The sequence below is a fragment of the Eutrema salsugineum genome, unplaced genomic scaffold, assembly GCF_000478725.1.
Source record: "Eutrema salsugineum unplaced genomic scaffold, Eutsalg1_0 scaffold_6, whole genome shotgun sequence".
Classification (NCBI taxonomy): Eukaryota; Viridiplantae; Streptophyta; class Magnoliopsida; order Brassicales; family Brassicaceae; genus Eutrema; species Eutrema salsugineum.
Window position 1 is genome coordinate 7721811 of NW_006256547.1, and position 25441 is coordinate 7747251.

Sequence of the window (25441 nt, forward strand, 5' to 3'; positions counted from 1 at the left end):
ACTATCCAACAGCATCACCAAACTGTTCCTAGATCTAGAAGCCTTAACAGAGGCATGGAAGAATTTAGAGTTATTATCTCCTTCCTTTAACCACTTGGATCTACTTTTCTGCTTCCAAAACAATTCTTCATCACGGTAAGCTCCAACAAGATCCTTCTTAAGATTCTCCATTGTGAAGAAGGAGGGAGTCAAATCCGAACACTCTTTTTCCAACTCAGATTGAAGCATGTCAATTCTCTCTCTAGAATTAGCGACATTATCTCTTTTCCATTTACTCAAGGCACGACGACAACGGCGGATTCTATCAGCAACACTGACATTAGAATTAGAAGAATTGTCATTCCAAGCTAGAGTCACCGCTTCTTTAACAAGAGGTTGATGAAGCATTCTTTTATCAAATCTGAAAGAGCCACGATATGATTCTTGTGAAGACATCAGCGATACCAGCACCGGTCTATGATCAGAACCTCTTTTATCCAGAAAAGCTTGATTAGCTGCTGGGAACATCTTGAACCATTCCTTGTTCCCAAAGCATCTGTCCAGTTTGCATTGAACCCACAATTGATATCTCCTACCACCCCATGTGAATCCGTTACCCGTGCTTGGTAATTCATCCATGTTACACCCAGACAGCATATTGGCGAATGGAATAAAGGAGCTATCAGCTCTCCTTCGACCTCCTATCTTTTCATCATTGCTCAATATTTCATTGAAGTCGCCAATCATGCACCAACTTTCTTTTCTCAGAATACCAATCCTCAAAAGTCTTTCCCAAACTCCTGATCTGAGACTGAAATTTGGATTTCCATAAACACATGTAACATAAAACTTGAAGGATCCCAACTGTACATGGAGATCCATGACGTTCTTATCTACAAACTCAATATTTACCATCACTGATTTCTTCCAGAACAATGCAAGTCCACCACACTTGCCGATCGGATTCACCGTATAAACAAAGTCATAACCCAACCACTCCTGCATATCTACAAGAACATTCCTTGAATTCATTGTTTCCATTAAAAATAAGATATCCGGGAAATGCTTTTTGCGCATCTCCATCAGCCGAGGAACTGTCAAATCTTGAGGCCGCCCCAATCCTTGGCAGTTCCAACTCAGAATACTCATTGGATATTGGACAGTCCCTCATTTGGGACCATCTCATGAGTATTTGGCTTCGCAGCTTTGGAGACTCCTTCCAATTTTTCTTTATCTTTTCTCTTCTCAGTGATGCCTTTAATCGTACCTTCCTTTTTCTTAACTTCTTCTCCAACTAGATCCGCCAAGGCTCCATTAATCTTTCTAACTCTTTTACCTGGTCTCTTCCTTGGTTTGTTCACTTTCATTTTGGATCCGGAAGGACTAGCCCCAAAGGAGCCACCCCTGTTACCCGTAGTTCCAAAATGAGAGTTAATAGAACCATAACCCTCTTCATCATTTGGATTAATTTTATTCAAAGTGGGATTTCCCAGAGCCCAGCTACTTCCTGCTCCTGATAGCATCGCTGAAGACATAAGCTTTTGGCTATTCGGTTTAATCATTTCTGATTGGGTCGACGCGTCAGATGAATCATAGCCAAACACAATCCCCTTCCCTTTAAGAGTGTCTCTAGTAATTACCGGAGGAGGTTCAAGTCTCAATATCGATTTTTGTGAAGCCAACGAACATTCAGCATCAGCAACCGATTTCTTGACCCTTTCCTCTCTGATTTTCCTTTCCTCACCTTCCACCACCATAAGATATTGACGCATACCTTCAAGAACTTCAGCAGCAATTTTTGGACGACCCAAAACTGGATGAATTCCAACTTGTTCTTCCTTAAGAACCCCATATAACGGGTCATCCTTTTTCAAGATCAACTCAGGAATCTTTTTTTCAGACTCACGCCCCAATCTTCTATCCACTGCTTGATCAAGTCTTTTCTTTATGATCAACGGACAAACACTCTGCTCATGAGTTAATCGCTGACAAGAATAACATCTTTTCTGGACTCTCTCATAGAAGTATTCAATTGAAACCTGACCTCCACCCTTCGGAAGGTTGATTACCTTCGATTTCCTAAGCGGTTTAGACACATCAAATCTTATCTTTACTCTCACAAAACCACGACTTTGAGATTTGGTTGGGTCGAAAGCAACTTCCACCACTTGACCAACTATATCCCCAAATGCTGTAATAGCTTCTTCAGTGTAATGGTTAACCGGAATATTGCGGATCTGAACCCATATTTCCACAAACTGCAGATAATCACTTGGCGGGTGGTCCACCCATTTTTCCATAGCTAGAGCCCACTCGTTGAAACAGTAAAGCCCTTTCTTCATAATCTCTTCCATATCTTGTTCAGTTTGGAAGATAAACTGAAATCTTTCTTTAGATAAAGCCACTCCACGGACTCTATCCTGCTTTAGCCATTTACGAGGCATGTCAAGAATGAGATTCGCCATTTTTTGACAGTCAGGATTAAGAAGCCTTCCTATCACACTGAATACATTCTTCTCACAGGAGCTATACTCAGGCAGGTCTAGAAGATCAAATGGGAGGTCCTCTTCTTCAAGAGACATCGCCATGAGAGCTTTATCCATCGCTGCTGACATCTTAACCTCACAGAATAACACCAACAACAACCACTTTCAAACCCTCACGACACCTGCTATATACCACTTTGAAACAGCAAGATTTCAAGAAGGTGGGATAGAGGATTTTAAACGGAAGGAAAGATATAATGGATTTAAGATCTCAAGAACAGCCACAAACACTAGGTCAAGGGAAGGATTCCAGAGAAAAAGCTCAAAAACCAAGGTAACTGGATAAGAATTAACAAAGGGAAAGTGTTTTTTCCACTCAAAAGCTCGATCTTGTTAAAAAGGAAACCCTCTAACACAGACAGAGAGACTTGATGAAATCGTCATTTTGCTTTCTTTTTAAAGAAAATATGTTTTCTGTCAGCTATACAATCACTTCTTGCCGTACCTCATCAATACGCATAATTTAAATTAGTTTTTTTTTTCATCTACAAGAGCTTGCTTTCTAATTTTTAGAAAATATGAAATAAAATGTGTAGCTGATTTTAAATTTTGTGACAGTTTTTTTTGGATTCTTAACATAGTATTTTGATATTTTATTAACATAGCTCCAAACACACATAACATATTTGGAGTTTCAGTAGACACATTAATTCCAAATATTAAGTTAAGAAAAAAACAAACCCCATAAACTCAGAGAGAAGAAGAAAGAAAATTAATTGTTTGCTACCCCAAAAATTAAAAGTCTTAATAAGCCATTGAGCAATGCAAAAAGGCTACTTTTACCTCTGGTTCAATCCACTAATGAAACTACTAACCACTGCAATTAACATAATCTAAACAATTTTTTTTTCCCCTGCAAGAGCTTTCCTCTCTATTCTCATTTTTTAACGCTGAGTTTATTCAGATAGGAAAATGGGTTACAAAAGGAAGAATACCAGTAGGTACCCTAAAACCCATGTTACAGACTTGAGAAATAGAGTACTATAACTAATTTACCTTTAAAAAACCATATAAGAGAAGGGCAAAAACCATGGACATAAAAAAAACAGAGAGGAAAGACCAGGTAAACAGAGACCACTCAACTAGCCTTAGCAGCCTCATCAGCGATTCGATTTTGCAACAAAGAAGTTGAGCAATGTAAGAAGCATAGCGATGGTCTCTAGTCACAGTGTTTGCAATATCATTTGCTCTCTATTCTTTAGACCAAAATGTAGAGAGTTACAAAAACTTACAATGACCTCAACAAAACGTTAGCCTCTCTCTCTGCTTAACTCTTCAGACCACAATTTTCTGCGTCTGTAGTCATCTTTGTGTAATGAAACTCAATCTGTAAACGGTGATGAACATGAACGGTCGAGGCTAATCCTTTCTTGATATCTTCTTGCAAATCCCTAATCGGTATTGCGGCCAAGAAACTCTTAATATACTCTTTACATGACTCTTTGCCTCTGCACACAACAATCTCTGATTCTGATCCATCAAGATTCTTGCTGATGATGGTTTTATCGTCGAATTTCAAAATGTAAGCTTGATCACAACCTTCATAGAGCCTTTCTCCAAATGTGTCAATGATATAGTAAGCTTCCTTTTCAACTTTCAGGACGAAGAAGTGATCATTCCAACTCACAATATAAACATCACTCTCATCATCGAGACTAAAAATCTCATCCCACATACTATCAAATGACATTGCTTGTTGCAGAAACTCGAGTCTTCCCTCGTTGGTCATCCCTTCAGGCTGGAAAAACCCGGTATAGGATTTCCCGTTGACAACAGTTAAAGAAGACCGGACCTTTGCTTGTAGCACAGTGTCTAGATCGAAATGCTTGTCAGGGAATCTCTGCATGTACGTTTCGTTTTCGCAGAGTTTTCTCCACTCTAACGAGCCTTCTCTGATCAAACTATCGAACTGAGACTTACTCGGCATGAGATTACCGTTCTTATTAAACCAATCAGCTATAACCGCTACAAGAACGGTGCATGCACTCTCACCACCTGCTTGCTTGCTTCTCTGATCGATGGAAGCAAAAATGACATTTGTCTTAAGCTTCATATGTCCCTCTCGGCTTATCACTTCTTTTTCCTCCCAAGTTCCAACCGCAAAACTCTCTTTTCCATCATCTCCGTTGCTCCTCTGCAAATAAACATATGCAAAAGACTCAGAACTTGAAGCACTTTAAATAGGACAACTTCGTTGTGGTTTTTGTCTAAAAGCTTATTATTCCATGTGGTATGTGTGTGCATGTGACATCCCATTTCTAAGCAGGTTCAGTTTCAAGCAAAAAAGGCAAGAAACTCTGTGCAAGTCAAATCCTGAAACCAAAAACACAACATAGTCTTGAACGTGCAAAAACGGATGCAAGTTTCAGAACAAAAGTTTGTGTTTTCGCCTGAAAACCTAAGATTGTGTTTTGGCACAACCGTTACCAAAAAATCCTTTGTTTTTCTACCGTACCAGGTTCTTAGATGCACAAGTGCTATTAGGAATCGCTAGTCTGTAAAACTCCCAAGAATCACTTGCTTCCGTAATAGATTCTTGACCAAAAGGATTCATCTTGATGAAATCTTGAACGTTTTCGGCTTCCACCAACTTCTCCAGATAAAGTCTCAGATCACCACCATTACCTGAATTCCAGTGTAGAAGATTTTCAAGAACTAAACAACAAAGATTACTGTATTCTTGCTCTTCTGTATAAGAGATAGATTCACTAAAAAAGTTTTACCTAGAGATGCGTCTTTCTTGTTCTGATGGTGGTATGAGTGAGGAAATATTGCAGTATATGGCTGTTAAATTCCATTCAAAAAGGGTTAAAACATCTATCAATAAGCCAAAAAAATTGTTGTTGTATAAGAAGATGCAGCAAAAAAAAAGCTTACCGGGTTTAGCAAAGCCTTGTAAGGAGAATCGTCGAGCAAAACCGTGTTGGTTTTGTTGTAATCACCTGCTTCCCATGGAAGTTTTTTATGTTGTTTCTCCCAGAGCTTGTTTAGATCCTTGAACACAACAGGTTTGTGCCTATTTTCAAGGGTCGTAAGAGTGGTCTTAGTACAATAAGACATGTCCTGCAACAATGGCAAAATTAGATAAAGTTAGTTTCTAAAGAAAAAAATAAAAGAACAGGAGAAGGCCTGTAAAGAAACACTTACCCAAGAAAACAACAATTTACTCTTCATATCTCCAAGCAAGAACTCAGTGATTCCTTCAACATTTTCTCTGTAAGTTATCGAAATATTTAATCTATTTACACATATGATCTTTTATATATGGAAAACGTGTGAACTGTGAGTAACGTTCTTACTGCTTTCTCGAGGACCAGATACCAACTTCAAACTTGTCAAAGCAGAACTTGAGAAATTCTTCGCAGAAAGGTCTCTTAAAAACTTCACAAAAACAAAAAATGCAGACAAGTAAGTGATATTTCAATTAGTAGAGTATTAGTGTGGACTTGCAAAAGATTTTAAAACTTACTTGCCCTTCTTTTGATAATAATGTCCGGTTTAGAAACTGCGGGAGTAGAAACTATATCTGCAAGCAATCCGTTAAGATCAAGAACAAGAAGTTTTTTCCTAGAGACAGATCTTTCTTTGATTCCATCTGAAGCAACACAAGCAACTTCTTCCTTCTCTATCGCATCTGATGTAACAGAAGCTTCGTTTTTCTCTTCTATGTTTGCATCACTTGCGACAACATCATCAGCTTCTTCCTGTTCTATCTCCAAGTCTTCACAAACATCTTTCTCTTCTTCAATATCTTGTAAACCGGTTTCAACATTATTGATTCCATCGTCTGGTGCAATACAAGTCTCTTTGTTAACATGATCAACCACTGTTTCTTTTCGTTCATTCCCATTGCTAACATCAACCGCTGCTTCGTTTTGTGACAACATGGGATCAACGTTTCCTACATATTATCAAACATATAATCAGTAGTCACATTAGAAAACCAGTCTTCAACACAAGCAAGAATCCAAGAAAAGATCATACACAAAATATCTACCGAGACTTAACAATATAATTAGTTTCACTATAAACTGAAGTCCCGAAATGCATACCAAAAGAGTTAAAAGAAAAACCACCAATATAGCTCAAAACTTACCAGAAGAGGATCCAATGTCTTCTTTGCAAATAAAATTCAAGGTGTCGGTCACAAGTGTGCTCCTCTCCAAACATAGCTCCATTTCCTTTGCCTTTATCCTCTTCAGCATTTCCTCTAAAGCTCTCTTCTTTCTTCCATCTGCAGCCATATTCCAATACGCAAGTGCCGTAGCTTCATCTAAAGCCAGGGAATGATTCTTCTCTGCCTTCCAGTATGAGACTAACTCTACACCAGAAGATAGTGGAGTGCTTGGTTTTTCCTCTTCTTCAATATTCTGTTTTCCTCCAAGCTTCTTCATTGATTTGGAAGGCAAAGCACCATCGCTTCCCCATATTTTTCTCGACAATTCAAACACTTTCTGCTTAACATCTCTAGAAAACACAATATTGTCTTCTCCACCCTTTCCCTTTTGAATAGACTTTCTCACAGTGTTAGCAATATTTTGCTTCAGCTTTCTAACTTTGTCTGTTACCTGGCTTTGACTAGCGTTAACACTGATCCGTTCCTTAACAAAACCATAAAATCTGTCCTTGTCCTTAAAAGGGTCTCCACTAGTAGAGTTGAAGTCAAGAAAGCCTTGAAGCAAAGCTACACTATCTTCTTCAGTGAACACTCTCTCAAACGAAGGCTGCTTCTATCCTCTGTTTCTCTGTTTTTGACCTCTTCTTCTTCCTAACCTCATCATGGTCTGCTTTCTCCAAAGAGCGTTTGGCCGTCGAGCTCTTAGGATGGGAAATCTCAGGCTTTGGTTTCCTGTTCGTGCTCTTCTTCCACATCAACAAATGTCTTCCTCGCTTTCACTTTTCTGACAATCAAAACAAGCAGATCTCATCATAATCATAGGAGAAAATCAACAACAGAACAAAAGAGACGTACTTTGAAAAATTACAACTAATTAAGGAAACAAAAGAGACAATAGTATAGTGGTTTCACTTCTAACCTCAACGTGAGTGTCTTTTGCATCAGTATGTGATGGCTTAAAAGAGTGAGACTCTTCTTCTTCTTCGTCTTCCTTCGAAGAGACTAAGCGAGGATTAGCAGTTTTTTTTTCCTTCTTCGGTGCCATTAGTAGAGAGAGATAGAGAGGAGATACAACGATTTGTGGATGCAAGACTCTTCTTCTTCTCTTGGCGATTTTTGCTTGCTTATAGGGTTTTGTGACATGTTGTTCAAAGGAGTGACCTTTGAGTGTCTGCGTCTAGTTTAATTTACTGTAATTGTTTTTGTTTTTACTGTAAATCCCGTTTCCCGAAGTTAAACAGTTTATATAATAATATAATAATATATATTTTGTATTAGATATAAATTTTTAGTAGCTAGAATTGTTTTAAAATATTTTTGACGTGCCACTGATGTGACACTGGTGCTTTCTTTTAACAATTGGAAATTTAAACTAATAATGTATATTTTTTCTTAATTAGATATTTTTATTAATTTTTAGATCAATTAGCCTAAATTTTGGCGCCAAATAACCTCTACTTTTTTATTTAAATTCAAGAAGATCTTCCTAAGTATTACTTCTTAGACAGATAATGCAAATAAAAACACTAATTTACTTGATTTAGACATGCTTAAGTGGTTTTGAGATGTTTAGTTTTAACGTCCTCAATCTGAAATAACAAAAAATCAACTTTGACGTTTTAAAAAAACTAGGTGAAAGCCCGCGCATACGCACAGATAATTTTTTATTTTTGTTTAAATAATGTTTTTAAATCAATAACTATTTTCTTATTTAAGTTGAAAATAACCTTTATTTAAGGGAAGCTACAATGCAAATTTGTGGTTTAGAACGGAAGTAACTAATTATAATTGTGTACATTTTATTTGAATAAATAGTATTTGTTGCAAATTTATTTACCATGGTATTATAATTTCTTCTGTCTTTATTTAATTGTTTAATTCTTTATTTTTAATAACCGATCATGTTTCCCGTATTTTAGTTCTTTGGTATTTCTATTAAAATATTACTCCTTTTCATCTCCTATTCAAAGCAGTAAAATAAACTACCAAACTTGCATTTTAATGTGTACATGTCTGAAGTATATTTGCTGTTATTTCATTTTGGTGTTAGTGGTTTTTGTCCTTTAATAACGTCAATAATTTTAGTATGATTAATTTATAGTCAATTGAAGTTTACAAACACTATTCTGATTTTTTTTTTCTTTTTTTGGAGTTCTAGACTTCTAACTGTAGTTATATCTAAGAAATTCAATAAAACGGTTTCTTCCAAAAAAAATATTCAACTATGACCAGAAAACACAAGGAAAAAAAAAAGAACGTAAGCATTGGAGAAGAAAACATATATTAAGAAAATTAACCACATCACCAACATTAAAATGTCATACAACCAATTTTTAACAACAAATTTATAATCAAGTCACGTTAATTATCTTCTTCATCACCACTTACTATAAGTCATCTTCTTCTCAATCTTAAGCCCGGCTCCATTTCCCTTTTCTCCAAACTTGGCAAGGCCTTAGATCAGTGTAAGCAAACTCCAATCTCTCATCAGTCGTTTTGAAGTAGACACCATATCGCGTGTAGTTGCTGTTTATCTTATAAACTCGACCAGACCACCATCCATCGTTAAACCAAGCTTCCACATCTTCTAACAATTCATATCGACACGCCCTTTGAATAAGTTGAGGAGGATTAGGTCTTATATCTAGGCCTCTTGCTTCTTCCTTTAAAAACTCTCTTCCATCTCAGTGTTTGATACTCAACGGTGTATCTGTTTTTCCCCTAAGTAGCTTATAATCTTCTCAGAGTACCATGAGCCTTCGAAACCTCGTTCATCGCTTCTAACTTCCACCATCATTCCGTTGTTTAACACCTTCTTTGCTCTCTTACAAGATTTCAGCTTCTTCCATGGAGGTTTGAAGCATTCTCCCTGTACACAAAAAGGAACGCACAAACTGTGAGAGTTATAACAGTGTAAACACCTGTATTCAACAAATAATTAACAAGATTAGTTAATAGCAAGACATTATATGTAGTAGCCATACTTGTAAGAATTAATCCATCGTCCATTGATCCACTCTTTCCGGGGCCTCAAATTGAAATGTAGGACAGTCAATTCTTCACCCGTGGAGATGAAATAGACTAAGTACGTTGAACCTCATGCGAGCACTTTGGAAACCCTGCTGATCCACCACCGTTTGTTGAACCAAGCATCAACTTCATCCCCTGGTTCATAGCGTGCAACAGGCGAGAGTTGTGAAGGAGGAACTGGTCTTATGTTCTGGGCTTCTACCAAATCTCTCAGAGGGATAGACTCGTCGCCAGCTCTGGAAAATCTCAAGTGTTCAACAATGTACTTAGCATCACCTAATAAATTAAGTATACGTGCACAATATCAAGAACCCGTGTAAGCTTCTTCACTTCTGACTTCCACAATAGCACCCTTCTCATATTGAGCTCTTTCTTTGGATTTTATCTTCAGTTTTTGATACTTTTGGTCGTCGATTCCAATACATTGCCCTGTGATCAAAGAATTGTGAGTACATTAAGGCAAATCCCAACAAATCCTCCAACTCAATTGCTCAATATATATATATATATATATATATATATTCACTGCGACTGAATTTGGCGAAAATACAATAGGAAAAGATTTTAAACCAAGGATCTCAGAACTAAGTCGTGAGAGCTTTAACATTCTCCAGTCCCATACCAAAAATTCTCAGAACATAGCCATCAAAATGTCAAATGACAAAGAATGTATCGAGAAATTCTTAGAACTTGCCGTCTTCCACAACCACCTCATAAGCTTTCCTTTCCATCTACACAAAACATAAAGATGACAACAATAAGAAACAAGTTCTAATTCCTGGGCATAGTTACTTCTTGAGCAGAGATAAAAAGAATGGATACTAACCTGACCAAGATACTTAATGCAATGTTGTTTTAGTTTCAATCGAGGACATTTCTCCACAAGATTTACTTCTTTCCCCTCGCCAGTATGAAGCCTGCAACATTTGAATCAAACCCATTTCTAAGTTTAGTTACTTGATTCAGGACAAAAAAAGAAAAGAAAAGATAATGAATAGGTGGGAAGAAATCACCAGTAGAAGAAAGGTTCTCTACTCTGACAGTGGAGCCATTTGTTGTAGTAAAAGTGCAGGTTGTGTCCATACCGATGTCTTGGGTCAATCTGTTGGAAGAAAGTTCATAAACGAAACTGAGATTAGTCACAAACATACCGCTTCAAGCCAGTGTTGTTAAGCAAGGTTTTGAGCCTTTCCGTTCTTTGCCAAACCTTTACCAACCTCAGCTGCTCTCAATTTCTCTCTACGGAACTGAGCAAGCAATGGATTCTTCAATTCTTTCCAATTCTCAAAATCCTTACGAAGAAACCAATCGAGATACAAAAAAAAGAGAGAGATAAATCACCTTGGTCTGTTGGTTTGACCCTGAAATCGGTAATTGAAACTGTTTTCGCGGTGCCAAAACTTTTGCTTATTAGATTTTCGGCTCAGGACAGGACGAAGACATATCTCTAGCCCAGAATGTTAACCAATATAATCAAATTGCTCCCAATTATTCATGAAACCCTATAGTAAATACCGGTTTAATGTATTGGTACAATCATGGTTAAGTTTCCTTTTGCTTTCCATGTATATATATATTGAACTCTGTAATCTCATTTGTTCAATAATGAAGAAGATAATTTTCCTTAATATGGTATCAGAGCACTCTAACAGAAATTAGAGAATTTCCGCCATTTTCATCTTCTTCGAGCTTCGCGAAATCTGATTTTGAGCCTCGCACGAGCTATGAGCTTATCGATTTCTCAACTGTGTGTCGATTTCCTCTCCAGATTTCTTCTCGCTGTGTTTGATTTCTTCTTGTTTCTTGTTCTTATCGTTTTCTTTTCGATTTTCCTTCTATTCTTGACCTGAATTCATCGCGTTTTCACTTGGCTTTCAATCTTTCGCGTTGAATTGTTCTCTTCGATTTCAATTTCTGCATTAGAAATGGCATCGAATAATCCATCCACAGCGATTCCCAATGTTTCTCCTCTCGATCAATATGAGAATCCATATTACCTCATGCGTCCGATCATTCCGGTCTCGTCTTAGTATCCGATCGCTTCGCTTCAGGTTCTGATTTTCATTCTTGGCGCCGATCTGTTCGGATGGCACTCAATGTCAGAAACAAGCTTGGCTTCATAGACGGTACGATCCCTAAACCATCTGATAATCACCGAGATGTTGGTGCTTGGTCTAGCTGCAATGACATGGTTGCGACATGGCTTATGAATTCTGTTTCCAAGAAAATAGGTCAGAGTTTACTCTTTATGTCTACTGCTGAGGCTATCTGGAAGAATCTTTTATCTAGGTTTAAGCAGGATGATGCTCCTAGAGTTTACGAAATAGAACAAAGATTAAGTTCGATTCAGCAAGGTCCTCTTGACGTTAGCTCTTACTATACCGAATTGGTTACGTTATGGGAGGAATACATAAACTATGTGGAATTGCCCGTATGTACTTGCGGCAAGTGTGAGTGCAATGCTGCTCAATTGTGGGAACAACTTCAACAGAGGAGCCGAGTTACAAAGTTCTTGATGGGACTTAATGAAGTCTACGAACCTACAAGACGTCATATACTGATGCTTAAGCCTATTCCCTCAATAGAGGATGTTTTCAACATGGTAACTCAAGATGAGAGGCAGAAGTCGATCAAACCGTCAACAAAGATAGAAAATGTTGCTTTTCAGACGTCTGCTCCTTCTGATGTTACCTCTGGATATTATGTTGGATCAACTGACAATCCGAATGGTGGATATTACGGTCCAAATGAGAATATGGCTTATGCTGCTTCATATCGGCCTCCTCAGCGCCCTGTTTTTACACATTGTGGACGATCTGGTCACACTATACAGAAGTGTTACAAGATCAATGGGTATCCTCCAGGACACAAGATGGCTCAGAAACAACAACAACAGGCTTCTCAGCCCTTTCAGCCGCGAGGTCCCACTCAGAATGGACCACGTCCTGCATTTCCACAACAATCTTCTTATGCACAGTTTCAGAATGGTCAACCTCTTACAAACCTGGTGCAGTGGCAAATGCAGTGACGTCTACTTCGGCTTCCAGCAGTTTGGATTTGAGCCAGTTTTCCTCGGAACAAGTTAAGTCTCTCATTGATCACCTATCTGCTCAGGTTAGATCATCTGAAGCGTCTATTTCTTCTCCTACGGCTACTATCACTGAACATGGAGCCATGGCTGCCACATCTACTTCTGGTACTGTTTCAATTGTGTTTCCCTCTATTAACCTCAGATATGAAAATCATACATTCACCTTTAATCACCAATGCCTTTCCACTCTATATTCTATCCTTCCCTCTGGAAGTTGGATAATTGATAGTGGGGCTACTAGTCATGTGTGTTCGGATCTAACGGTGTTTAGTGAAACTTTTTCTGTAACAGGAGTTACAGTCTCTCTTCCTAACGGCACTAGAGTTCCTATTAGTCACACAGGCACAGTGCATATCTCGCATGATTTAGCTTTGCATGATGTTTTGTTTGTTCCGACTTTCAAATTTAATCTGTTGAGTGTTAGTACTCTTTTGAAACATAGGCAATGTTCTGCTCACTTTTATCCGGATTCTTGTTTTCTACAGGACCATATTCAGGACTTGACGATTGGTAGAGGCATTGTCATTCACAACCTCTACATCTTGGAAACTGCAGTACCATCTTCTGTGAACTTCTGTGGTTCTTTATCTACCGATAGTTTACTTTGGCATCAACGACTAGGGCATCCGTCTTCTGCAAAGCTTCAACACATTACAGGTTCTCCATTATGTGTATCTCATTGTGAAATCTGTAACTCAGCTAAGCAAAAACGTTTGCCGTTTGTCTCTAATAATCACTTGTCTGCTTCCCCATTTGAACTAGTTCACCTAGATATTTGGGCCCCTTTTCTATTGAGTCTGTTGAAGGATATAAATACTTTCTTACTTTAGTTGACGATTGTACACGAGTCACTTGGGTGTATATGCTTTGTAATAAAAGAGATGTTTCAACTGTCTTTCCCATTTTTCTTAACATGTTCAAACTCAATATCAAATGAATGTTAAAGCAATTAGGAGTGATAATGCACCCGAACTCGCTTTTACTGAACTTGTTGAAGAACATGGCATGACACACTATTTTTCTTGTGCCTACACACCACAACAAAACTCGGTTGTAGAACGTAAACATCAGCATTTATTAAATGTTGCTCGGGCTCTCTTATTTCAATCCAATGTTCCTCTCATCTATTGGTCTGATTGTGTGCTCACAGCTGTCTTTCTGATAAATAGAACTCCTTCATTGGTTTTGAACAAATTATCACCATATGAAATCCTTTTTCATAAACGACCTGAGTATTCTTTTCTTCGATCATTTGGTTGCCTTTGTTATGTCTCTACTCTAGAAAAAGATAGACATAAATTTACTCCTCTTGCTAGGCCTTGTGTTTTCTTAGGATATCCACCTGGTTACAAAGGTTACAAAGTTCATATCGAGACTCATGAGGTAAGTATCTCTCGTAATGTGATTTTTCATGAACAAATTTTTCCATACAAAAATCTAGGTTCATCTTTTTCTTCTTCTCCTGATTTGTTTGGTGAATCCATAATGCCTATGCTCATTCCAGTAATCTTAGATGATAGCATTCCTACATCCCATACTCATAATACATCTAGGACTGTTCATTCTAGTCCTAATACAAATCATGCATCATCTGCATCACACTCTAGTGCTGCATCGACATCACCGGAGACTGTAACTACTGGTACAGGACAAGTGGCACTACCCATTGGGAGACCCAAACGACAGGTGAAAGCTCCAGGTTACTTATCTGACTTTCATTGCCATTTCACTCAAATTTCTACTCCTTCAACAACTCGGTATCTTCTTTCTTCTGTGTTATCATATTCTAACCTCCATCCCTCCTATCAGTCCTTTGCTCTTTCTTGCACAACTGAAACAGAACCACAGACTTTTAAGCAAGCTATGGCTCATCCTCACTTTCCAAAAGCCATGGATGGTGAACTAGCAGCTCTTGAGACTAAAGGAACATGGAGTGTTGAGTCTTTGCCTCCGGGTAAACATGTTATTGGATGCAAGTGGGTGTACACAATCAAGTATAATCCCGATGGGTCTGTGGCACGTTATAAGGCACGATTAGTTACCAACGGATACACACAGCAGGAAGGGATTGATTACATCGACACATTTTCACCAGTGGCTAAGCTGGCAAGTGTCAAACTGATACTGGGATTGGCTTCTCGTTTCAACTGGACTCTCACACAAATGGACGTCACAAATGCCTTTTTGCACGGTGATGAAGAGATCTTCATGAGTCTTCCACAAGGTTATACACCAGCTCAACCAGGTTCTCTTCCTCCTAATCCCGTGTGTCCTCTTCATAAGTCCTTATATGGCTTGAAACAAGCATCACGTCAATGGTACCATTGTTTTTCAAACGTGGTCTTACAGGCTGGTTATTGTCAATCTCCGGGTGATAATACGCTTTTTGTTAAGCAAACAAAGACTTCTCTTACAGCGTTATTGGTATATGTGGACGATATACTAATCGCTTCTAACAGTGCTTCTGAGTTACAGCTTCTCAAAGACGCCCTCCATGGAGCTTTTGAGATCAAAGACATGGGTGCTCCTCGGTTCTTCCTTGGGTTGGAGATAGCTCGTAACTCTTCTGGTATTTCAGTATGCCAAAGGAAGTATGCGCTGGACATATTGGCCTCGACTGGGATGTTGGCCTGCAAGCCGAGTAATACTCCTATGGATCCTACGGTACATCTCAGTAAGGACTCGGGCACATTACTGGATAATGTTTCATCATACCGAGCTCTTATTGGACGCCTCCTTTACTTGACGATCACACACCCTGATATTACCTTTGCTGTGAATTATCTGAGTCAGTTCTTGTCTTGCCCGACGGATCTCAATCTCCAGGCTGCTTATCGTGTCTTGCGATATTTGAAGTCTAATCCAGGTCAAGGAATTTTCTATGCTTCTGACTCTGATATCTGCTTAAACGGTTTCACTGCTGCAGATTGGGCTACATGTTCCGATTCAAGAAGGTCTATCTCAGGCTTCTGTGTATATCTTGGCAAATCTTTGATCACATGGAAGTCAAAGAAACAGCAGACCGTGAGCCGTAGTAGCACAGAAGCAGAATACAGAAGCATGGCTCTTGCGCCTTGTGAATTGCTCTGGTTGGATCAACTTCTTAAGGATTTGAAGATCGAAGTTCAAGCACCTGCTAAACTCTTCTGCGACAATAAATCTGCAATGCACATCGCAACAAATCCCGTTTTCCATGAACGGACGAAGCACATAGAAGTTAACTGCCATACTGTCCGGGATCAAGTCAAGTGTGGTTTCTTGAAACTCTTCCATGTCTCGAGCTCTAATCAGCACGCTGACATTTTGACGAAACCACTTCACCCTGGACCTTTCCATTCACTCCTCCAACGTATGTCCATTTCAAGCCTCTTCCATCCTGATACAAAGAAGGTTTCGAGTAACAGTCTATTCTTGGATTCTGATCCACCTGAACCTGTCTTGATTTCAGAGGCTTGAGTGGGGTGTATTAGAGTAAATACCGGTTTAATGTATTGGTACAATCATGGTTAAGTTTCCTTTTGCTTTCCATGTATAGATATTGAACTTTGTAATCTCATTTGTTCAATAATGAAGAAGATAATTTTCCTTAATACCCTACTTAAGCATACATTTATAAAAACTTGATATAAGGTTCCCCAATCGAACCCAATCTTTGAAGAACAGAGGAATCTGGAGATTGAATTTTACATGGGTTTTTCTCGAACTGATAATGAACTCAAAATCTTACAATGGCAACAGTTAAGCTCTGTCAGAACAAAGTCCGGCGTGATCAGAACCTCTAAAGACCTTCTCGGGGAGACTCGTAAGGAATGGGGAAGAGAAGACGTTTCTTTCTGAAGTTTTTTCAAGAGAAGGTTTTTTTTTTAAACTAAGATTTGTAGAGGACATGTGTCGCTCTCTTCCGTACTGACGTGGCGATCAGCTGGAGAGAATTGATCACGTTTTATATATAAGACTAGTGGATTGTCCGCGCTACGCGCGGTGTTTTCTTTAATTATTTGCTTAAGTTATTATATTTTGTAATATTCAGATGTTAGTATTCTTTTCTCATATTCTTTTATTATTGTAATTATAGGCTGCATAGGATTTTTTTTATTAAAACAATGTGTGCATATATTAGACAATTTGGATTGTTATTATCCATTGTACAATACATTCATAATGAAAAATATGGTTGCAATGGTAGAGAGTTGACATTTTTCCTTCCACTAAACGTTTGCAAACATATTGGACAATCTTTGTTTCTAAATAGATTGAACAGTCTTCGCTTCCTAACCGTTTCATTAAATTATATACGCATATGCTTAAAATGATTTTTCTATTTGTTCTCTAGTTACTGTATCACCAAATCTTAATATTTTTTTGTGAGGAAAAAAAAGTAAAAGAAACTTCTAAGTTTGCCTCTAAACTTGGATAGCCGGTTACTGGGTAGCTTCATTCGAAATCATAAGATACCTAATTGAAATTTGAAGATTGGTTTTGAATCAGATTGGAAAAAAAATTGAGAATTTTGGTTTTGCGAAATGATTTTGGAGATTTATGTTTGAAATTCGATGAAAAGAACATTGTAACTAAATAAAACTCTTGATGTTTACTTTCGTGGATCCAAAATGGCTTGATCGATTCAAACTTAATAAACTATTTGGTGAGCAATAATTTAGGGTATTATTTTGGCCAATTATGGGAAATTTGAGATTTGCGAGATTTTGTAACTATTTCCCTAACTTTAGCTTTAGTATGTTAGTTACTTGAAGAAAACAAAAATAAGTTAGAGACGGTAACATCAATATCCTTATCCTTTGTAACTCACTAACTCTTGACGCTATTCCCTAAAAAAATATTTGACTATAATGTAAGAAATAATGCATATAATAACATTTGGCTAGTGTTGTTCCGCGCATCTTTATGTTATGTAGTACTTATTTTGTTTGAATATGAAAGATGTTTTAGGAAATAAATTTATTTTAAAATATTAGATGTTCTCATATTTCAATCTTTTTAAAAATTTATTAAATAATGTTTTTCCAATTATCTTATTTGATTATTTTTATAATTGGTTAAATTGTACGTAATTATAACATTAAATGATGTTTTTTTTTGAAAAATGTAGATTTATTTATTTTTGTGCCTTTTGTAAAATATCTTACAGTTTGAAAACGGAGAGAGTATTTTATACTATCTTTAGAATTATATGTGATTCTAATAATTTAAAAGAAAAATTATATTTGTGAAAATGTAAGAAATCAAAGTATTTTAGCCCAACTGTTTTTTATCAATTGAGCTGGAATTCGTAAAAACAATTCTTTATATTTAAATAATTCTAGAAATTAAACTATAAACATTGTATAAGTTTTGTACATTTCCAGAAGTTTTGATACTATAATAGTTCATGATTTAAGACTATAATTTATCATGTTCTTTTAAAAAAAAAACAATTTTGATTAAGTGACGAACTTCTGGTTTTGTCACTCTCTTAATTATTAGTTGCACTGAGAAGTTGTTTGGGACAGCAGTAGTATTCTTAGAATGTTTTAAAAATTTAAATTTGTGATAACTAATTAGATAACCAAAACAAAATGTCGATTTTAACTCTAATATTTGGTATTGAGGCCGAATAATATATTTATGTCTTTATGCTTATGTTTAAGATGACACTTTTAAGTCTTAACCATCCCATATTTCTGTCTTTATGCTTATGTTTAAGATGATTCTATGTTTTTGATCTTCCATGCCATCATTTATAGTTGGAGGTTTCTTTTAAATATCGGAGATACATTCTAGCATGCGTTCCTATAAAAGCTTAATCAGTTAAGCTCAACTCTTCTGATAATTCTTTTAAGACCTGCAACTTCAATATGCTATCCTTTGGTTTGTTACCTCGAGAGACGTAACGTACACATGCGAAAGATGAGGCAGTTTTTTAGGTCAAATATTGTGATGAAACATGGAGACTGTTGTACCCACATCTGTCATGTTTCTAATTCTTAAACAAAGAAAATGGATTCACCTACATATTCTAAATGTAGCAGAGTAGAAATACAATGGTGCCCTTAACGGCTTTATATAGTTACTTTGTCCAAGCCGCTGAATGAACTGAAGATCAGTGATCATTCTTCTTCTGATTTAAAATGCCCAAGATGAACAATGAGCAAACTATAAAACAAACTCTTAAAGTTGTCATCCTTGGGAAAGCCTCACAAATCCAAAAAGGAGAACAAATGTTTATTCTTGTATGTGCCTTATGAAGGTACCTAACAAATGTAACGACCTTTGAACCATACATTCTCCTCAACTCGTTTTGAATATTTCAATACTTGGGATCTATTTCGCAGAATCAGAATGTGCTTTTGTTTCCTCAAACATTTCTTGCTTAGAGTTAGCATCGACAGAAAATGCTTCTAAAGTTTCATCCAAAGTGATTTGAGCTTTTGCCACATTAGAATAACTTTCTTTGCCTTTCTTCTTTTTCATTTTCTTGGACTTATTCTTTGAAACCGGTTCTACATTATCAGCGTATTCATCCTTCTTCTCAACTATAGCCTCATTATCTAATCCTATCTCCTGCAGTAAAACCCAAGTGTTACAAAAGTGTAATGGATAAGGTCCAGACATCAAAACCAGAAACATCGTAACACATCTAAACTACCTACAACCAAGAAGAGATGAAGCCATGTCATAAGATTCACTACAGAAACATAATACCAAGAAAGTAGAATGTTTGTTACCTCATAAGTAAATGTCCTGACATGGATACCGAATGCTCTGGGCAGTCCAAAATCTACAAGCATTAGTGAGTTCGTGTGGCGATCAGTCAACAAAATTTGTGACTTTAGATCATGATGAAGAACCATGTGACAGTGGCAATACGTAATTCCACGGGATTCTGGTAAAGATATGTCTGCAACAGTAAATGAACAGCTCTGATCAGCCTGTATCAAGTACTAAAACACATCAAGACGATATTACATCGCTTAGAAATTAATAATATTCAGCGAAACTAAGCAAATAGATGTGTCATAATTACCAAAAGGAAGTTTATGGCATCATGAATTCATGACAAACCAAACAGCTTAACATTAAATTATTTTTAGGAGTATCTGGTTTGTTTATTTAAGAAGTGGCTTCACATGAAAATGCATTAAGCACATAATTTAAACAATGCCCAAAGTTTCTTAGCACTCACTTTGATCATATGTAGATCCTTCGAGAATTCAGGACATGAGTCCATGTGCTTTTTGAGATCCAAGTCCAGATACTCGAAAACCAAATATAAACGCTTCTCGCTGGGCACTACATCCTGCAACCTCCAAAGCGTCAACCAAAATTTTTCACCAGCATTGTTCACCAGATTCATGCTGCATTAGTTTTAAACAATGGTATTAACTTCATACTTGAAAATGTTGTTGTGCTGCATTTCTTTCAAGATGGAGATTTCTCCAGTTACTGTAATAAGTACACCTTCATCGTCCTACTCGAACCGGAGTTCGGTCAAAGCTGTTGTCCCATTGGTCACCTTGTCTCATGCCTTGTACACCACACCATTATTAGTATGAGTATTCAAACTGAGATTCGTCAAAGAGTAACCAGTGACTATGAACTGAAAAAAAATGATCATTTCATCAACCGGATCCATCAATTCTAGAATAAAGAAGCTGAAGTATATTCATCCTTGTAAAACTGAATGTAACAACACGGATAAGCGAAAATTTCCCCGGCAGTTTGATGATGAGGCATGACAGCCTATATGCGCACATTCCACAACCGAGTTTGATTATACATGGAAGAAAGAAAAAATGAAAAAGGAACTGTGATTTGATTCCTTGGTCAGACTGAGAAAATGAAACAATATAAAATCAAATAGAATAAATCAGAAAAATAGAACAAAATCAGCGAATTTGCATTTCTCCAATCCAAACAAACATCAAGGCTCAAGCATAATAAGTGACGCACAACATAGTGAATGTTGCAAACGAAAGCAGCGTCAATGAAGCTACTGGAATTTACTGACTCTAACCCCTTTGGTTATTTTCATGTGTACTTGCAACATAATCGCCTGTGTCTCAAGTAAGAGCGTCGCCTCAACAGGACATTCCTATCTCAGGGTCGGATATGCTGTAAAACTTTAAAGGTAAGAGGAAGTTCATTGAGTTGTAAACTTAAATTTTAAAATCCGGTGTGAAATTATTAAGATACGTTGTGTACCTCACTGTATATAAATAGACTATAGGGTGAGTGAGTCAATAGGTAATGAAATGTTTGAAACACATACATCACGCTACATGAGGTTGAATAAGCAGCTGATTAAATTCCACGAAGCAGCACTTTATCAAATCCAAATACACAATTCAATTTGAATGCAGTTTGAATCACTTAAACCCTTTTCAACTTCTACTACTGCATTTATCAACACATATACTAATAAGCACAATTCCAGACAGTACAATCGACTAGACAATCTAATCCTCAAATTTTGGGGGGTAAAAATCCAATATACTGACCTTTTCGGAGTGAAGATCTTCATCACCTTCGCTGAAGAGATCAAAAGTCTAAGAACAGACAGACTGTACGAAGATTCTAAGAACAGACAGACTGTACGAAGATTCTCGTCTTCTTCTTCTTCATCATCGTGATGATTCCGATAGACCCCTCCCTTAGTCTAAGAACAGACAGACTGTACAAAGATTCTCGTCTTCTTCTTCTTCATCATCGTGATGATTCCGATAGACCCCTCCCTTAGTCGTCGTTTATGCTCGTTCAATCTCTCTGCCTCAATTGCTGAAACAGTAAATCGAGTAGGATAGATGATTCCGATCCAGAAGCTCACCGAGAACTCGGGGAAAGGAGAATAAGGGCTAGAAGATGATCTACGAAAGAGAAGAGATCGTCTCGGAGCACCAGATTCAGGTGGAAAGAGGTTGATGATGATATGAGAGAGAAAAGATAGATTTGGGAATAAAAATGATTCTGATTACTTTCTGCAAAAGGCCTTTAGGCGGTACATAAGGTGTGACAAGATACGCACGCACGAGTCCACACGCGATCGGTACAATAAAAACCAGGAAATTAAACCGAAATACTACTAAGGTTCTCAACCAAACTTATTCAAGCAATAAATCATAAAGGTGGATAAGGAGAGTAAGGAGAATCCGATATCAATACTCTCCTCTCGACAGCAAACCTGTCCTCAAGTTTGAAACTCTGGATACTTCGCCATGAAGTCTTTGTAGAACTCCCATGTCGCTTGATTAGGAGGGTAGCCCTTCCACTGAACAAGAACCTTAGTCACTGCAGTATTCTGACGCTTAACCATCTTCTTCTCCAGAATGGCTTCAGGTGTTTTATCAGTGCCCAAGTCGACCCAAAATTGAGGCAGAGCAGGATCGGATGAAGGAGGATTTGGGCATAGTTTGAGCTGACTCACATGAAACGTGTGGTGGACAGCAGCCTCAGGAAGAAGTTGCAGCTTGTAAGCGGCTGGTCCCACAGTATCGAGAACACGAAATGGACCATAAAATCGTGGGGATAGCTTATGCGGTGCTCTTTTGCCTTTCAGTGAGTTCTGTCTGTAGGGTTGGAGCTTAAGATACACAAAATCCCCGATTTTGAACACACGGTCTGAACGATGAGAGTCAGCAATCTGCTTCATTCTGTTCTGAGCCCTGAGCAGGTGGAATTTGAGAAGATTGATGACCTCTTCTCGCTTTTGCAGGTTACGATCTACAGTAGCAGAGGAACTCTCGCCCGGAAGATAAGGGAGGTGAGTAGGGGGTGGCTGACCGTATAGGATTTCAAAAGGAGTACTTTTGATGGCGGAGTGAAATGTCGTGTTGTACCACCACTCTGCCCAGGAGAGCCACTTGCTCCATGAATGAGGTGTGTCTGAGGTCATGCAGCGTAGGTAAGTTTCGAGCGTCCGGTTGGTAACTTCGGTCTGACCATCCGTCTGGGGGTGGTACGCCGTAGAAAACTTCAGATCAACGCCGTGCACACGAAACATTTCCTTCCAGGTGTCACTCAGAAAAGTGGGATTTCTATCACTGACTATATCCTTTGGCATCCCGTGTAACTTGAAGACCTGATCCAGGTAGAGCTGCGCAACATCCATTGCTGTGTACGGATGAGAGAGAGGCAGAAAATGCGCATATTTACTTAACCTGTCGACGACGACCAGTATACAGTGTTTGCCCGCAGAAGGAGGGAGACCCTCTATGAAATCCATGCTTATAGATTCCCAAACAGCAAGAGGGATTGGTAAGGGGTTAAGAAGACCCGGTTTGGCTGATAAGTCATTCTTGTTCCTTTGACATACAGCACAATTCCGCACATAATTCTGAACCTCTGTACTCATCCTTGGCCAGTAAAATAGAGACTTTACTCGCTGTAAAGTTGCATCGCGACCTGAGTGCCCCCCTATAGCGGAGTCATGAAGCCACTTGAAAATGTGTAGTTTGACCTCAGTGTTGTTACCTACAACCAACTTGCCTTTCCTGCGGAGTTCGCCATTGCTGAATGTGAATGCTGGATGAGAGTGCGGGTTATTCTCGAGCTCGGTAATAATACGAAGAAGAGATGGATCTGTTTTCCACAGTAATTGCAGAGAGTCGTAAAACTCCTGATGAGCCTGGGAGAGTGTGATATGGAGGAGCTCAGACCCAGTGACCCGAGACAAGGCATCAGCTGCACAGTTTTCCTTACCTTGTTTATAATGGATCTCATAAGTATATCCCATGAGTTTAGAGAGCCATATCTGCTGAAACGGAGTAGATACTTTTTGCTCCAACAGATACTTGAGGCTCTTTTGATCGGTCTTGATGACGAAAGGGCGATGAGCTAAGTAGGCGTTCCAGGATTGCACTGCGTGTACTACCGCCATAAGCTCCTTCTCGTACACTGAGAGCGAATGATGACGCGGTCCAAGTGCTCTACTAATGTAACAGATGGGGTGATTATCCTGCATAAGGACAGCACCGATACCAGTGTTAGAGGCATCCGTTTCCACCACAAAAGGCTTGTCAAAATCTGGCAGGGCAAGAACAGGGGATGTTGATAGGGCAGTTTTGAGAGCCGCAAAGGCAGTGGAAGCCTCAGAATTCCAAGTGAATCCGTCCTTCTTAAGAAAACTGGTTAGAGGACGTGCCACAACACTATACCCTTTAATAAACCTGCGATAATAATTAGCCAAACCAAGAAAACTCCTTAGCTGCTTCTGAGAAGTTGGAACTGGCCATTGGGCAATGCTCTGGATCTTGGAAGGATCCGTACTCACACCTGCCTCTGAAATAAAGTGTCCCAAATACTCGATAACAGTAGCTCCAAACGTACACTTTGAAGGCTTGAGGAACAGCTGGTTCCGACGTAGAATAGAGAAAACTTCAGCAAGATGGTTGAGGTGGGATTCCCAAGTGGAGCTGTAGACCAAAATATCATCAAAGAAAACCAGGATGAACTTGCGCGTCACAGCTCGAAACACATGATTCATCAGACCCTGAAAAGTGAAAGGGGCATTTGTCAGCCCAAAGGGCATGACCAGATACTCATAATGGCCTGAATGAGTTTTAAATGCGGTCTTGTAAACATCATCAGGGTGCATCCGCAGTTGGTTAAACCCAGCCCGTAAATCCAACTTGGAGAAGTACTTAGAACCACCCAACTCGTCCAACAGATCCTCCAGAAGTGGTATCGGGTATTTGTCCTTCACCGTCTGTTTGTTTAGTCCTCTGTAATCAACACATAATCGCCATGTACCATCTTTCTTCTTTACCAAGACCACAGGGGAAGCATACGGGCTGTTGCTGTATTGGATAATACCTTGGTTCAACATTTCCCGGACCATTTTATCAATCTCGTCCTTTTGGAGGGAAGAATATCGGTATGGGCGTTGGTTGACAGGGTTAGCCCCGGCTTCAAGCGGGATGTGGTGATCAAACCCATCTCGGAAAGGAGGGAGAGTTGCAGGTGCTTCAAATAGATCGCTGTATTCACTGAGGAGGGGCTGTAGTGAGCTATCCGCAGAGGGGTCGGTTTCTCCTGCTGAAAGGTGGGAGAACAACAGGTCGGGTGTAAACGGGGAATCATCATATTCCCGAACTTGTAGCATAGCTATCTGAGGTTCCTGCAGCAACAGCTTGTTCAAACAACCACCCTTGACAACCTTCAAACCGGATTTAGTAACTCCTCGGAGTTTATGGTGAATACCATTATAAGTAAATTCCATACGAAGGTTCAGAAAATCCCATAAGATTGGTCCCAGAGTACAGAGCCACTGAACACCGAGAACCAAATCACAACAATCGAGGGGTAAAGTACGCACTTCTGTAGTAAAGGTGTAACTCTGCACTCCCCAAGTGAAATCTGAACACTTGAAACTGGTGAGAAGACGGTTACCATTTGCAGCTGCCACCGTCATTGGTTTGATTTGTTCTAAAAGGCAACCAAGTTCCTTGGCCATTGCGATATCCAGGAAATTGTGGGTGCTTCCGGGATCAACCAGAATGTGGATCTTTCGTTTGCCATAATCCCCTACTACTCGCATACAGTGAAGAGTTGAGGTGCCACTGAGAGCATGAACGGAAATCACAGGTGATTTCTCGGAGGAGTCATCAACTTCTTGCACCTGTACCCCTTCGGTGGTCTCTTCCTCATCAGAGAACTCCTCATCATCACACTCCATCATAGATA

At 38.7% G+C, this 25441-nt stretch overlaps 3 protein-coding genes and 1 pseudogene across 12 annotated transcripts; all 4 read right to left on the minus strand.

Moving 5' to 3' along the window:
* Positions 1-1342: 1342 nt before the first annotated feature.
* On the minus strand, positions 1343-2582 carry LOC112083426. The gene is made up of 2 exons (XM_024151451.1): positions 1427-2582; positions 1343-1383 (listed from the first exon to the last, which is right to left on the minus strand). Exons 1-2 carry the CDS (start codon positions 2580-2582, stop codon positions 1343-1345), a joined length of 1197 nt encoding a protein of 398 aa, XP_024007219.1.
* A 1210-nt stretch (positions 2583-3792) lies between these two features.
* On the minus strand, positions 3793-7397 carry LOC112083427. Its single transcript, XM_024151452.1, has 9 exons — positions 7245-7397; positions 6622-7126; positions 5995-6426; positions 5825-5906; positions 5673-5739; positions 5403-5588; positions 5249-5309; positions 4981-5150; positions 3793-4659 (listed from the first exon to the last, which is right to left on the minus strand). The coding sequence occupies exons 1-9, from the start codon at positions 7395-7397 to the stop codon at positions 3793-3795; spliced, it is 2523 nt and encodes an 840-aa protein (XP_024007220.1).
* Positions 7398-9053: 1656 nt separating this feature from the next.
* On the minus strand, positions 9054-11664 carry LOC112083428 (annotated as a pseudogene).
* Positions 11665-18788: 7124 nt separating this feature from the next.
* LOC18012619 (cell division control protein 2 homolog 1) lies at positions 18789-21708 on the minus strand. Of its 10 annotated transcripts, none has more exons than XM_024151179.1 (5): positions 21262-21708; positions 20155-20288; positions 19947-20067; positions 19489-19692; positions 18790-19324 (listed from the first exon to the last, which is right to left on the minus strand). In XM_024151179.1, the coding sequence occupies exons 2-5, from the start codon at positions 20175-20177 to the stop codon at positions 19085-19087; spliced, it is 588 nt and encodes a 195-aa protein (XP_024006947.1). In that variant the 5' UTR covers positions 20178-20288; positions 21262-21708; the 3' UTR covers positions 18790-19084. The 10 variants fall into 10 exon arrangements, 7 of the variants coding, with proteins under 7 accessions (XP_024006947.1, XP_024006945.1, XP_024006946.1 ...); XM_024151177.1 differs by having other exon boundaries at positions 20155-20875; XM_024151178.1 differs by having other exon boundaries at positions 20155-20883.
* Positions 21709-25441: the final 3733 nt, after the last annotated feature.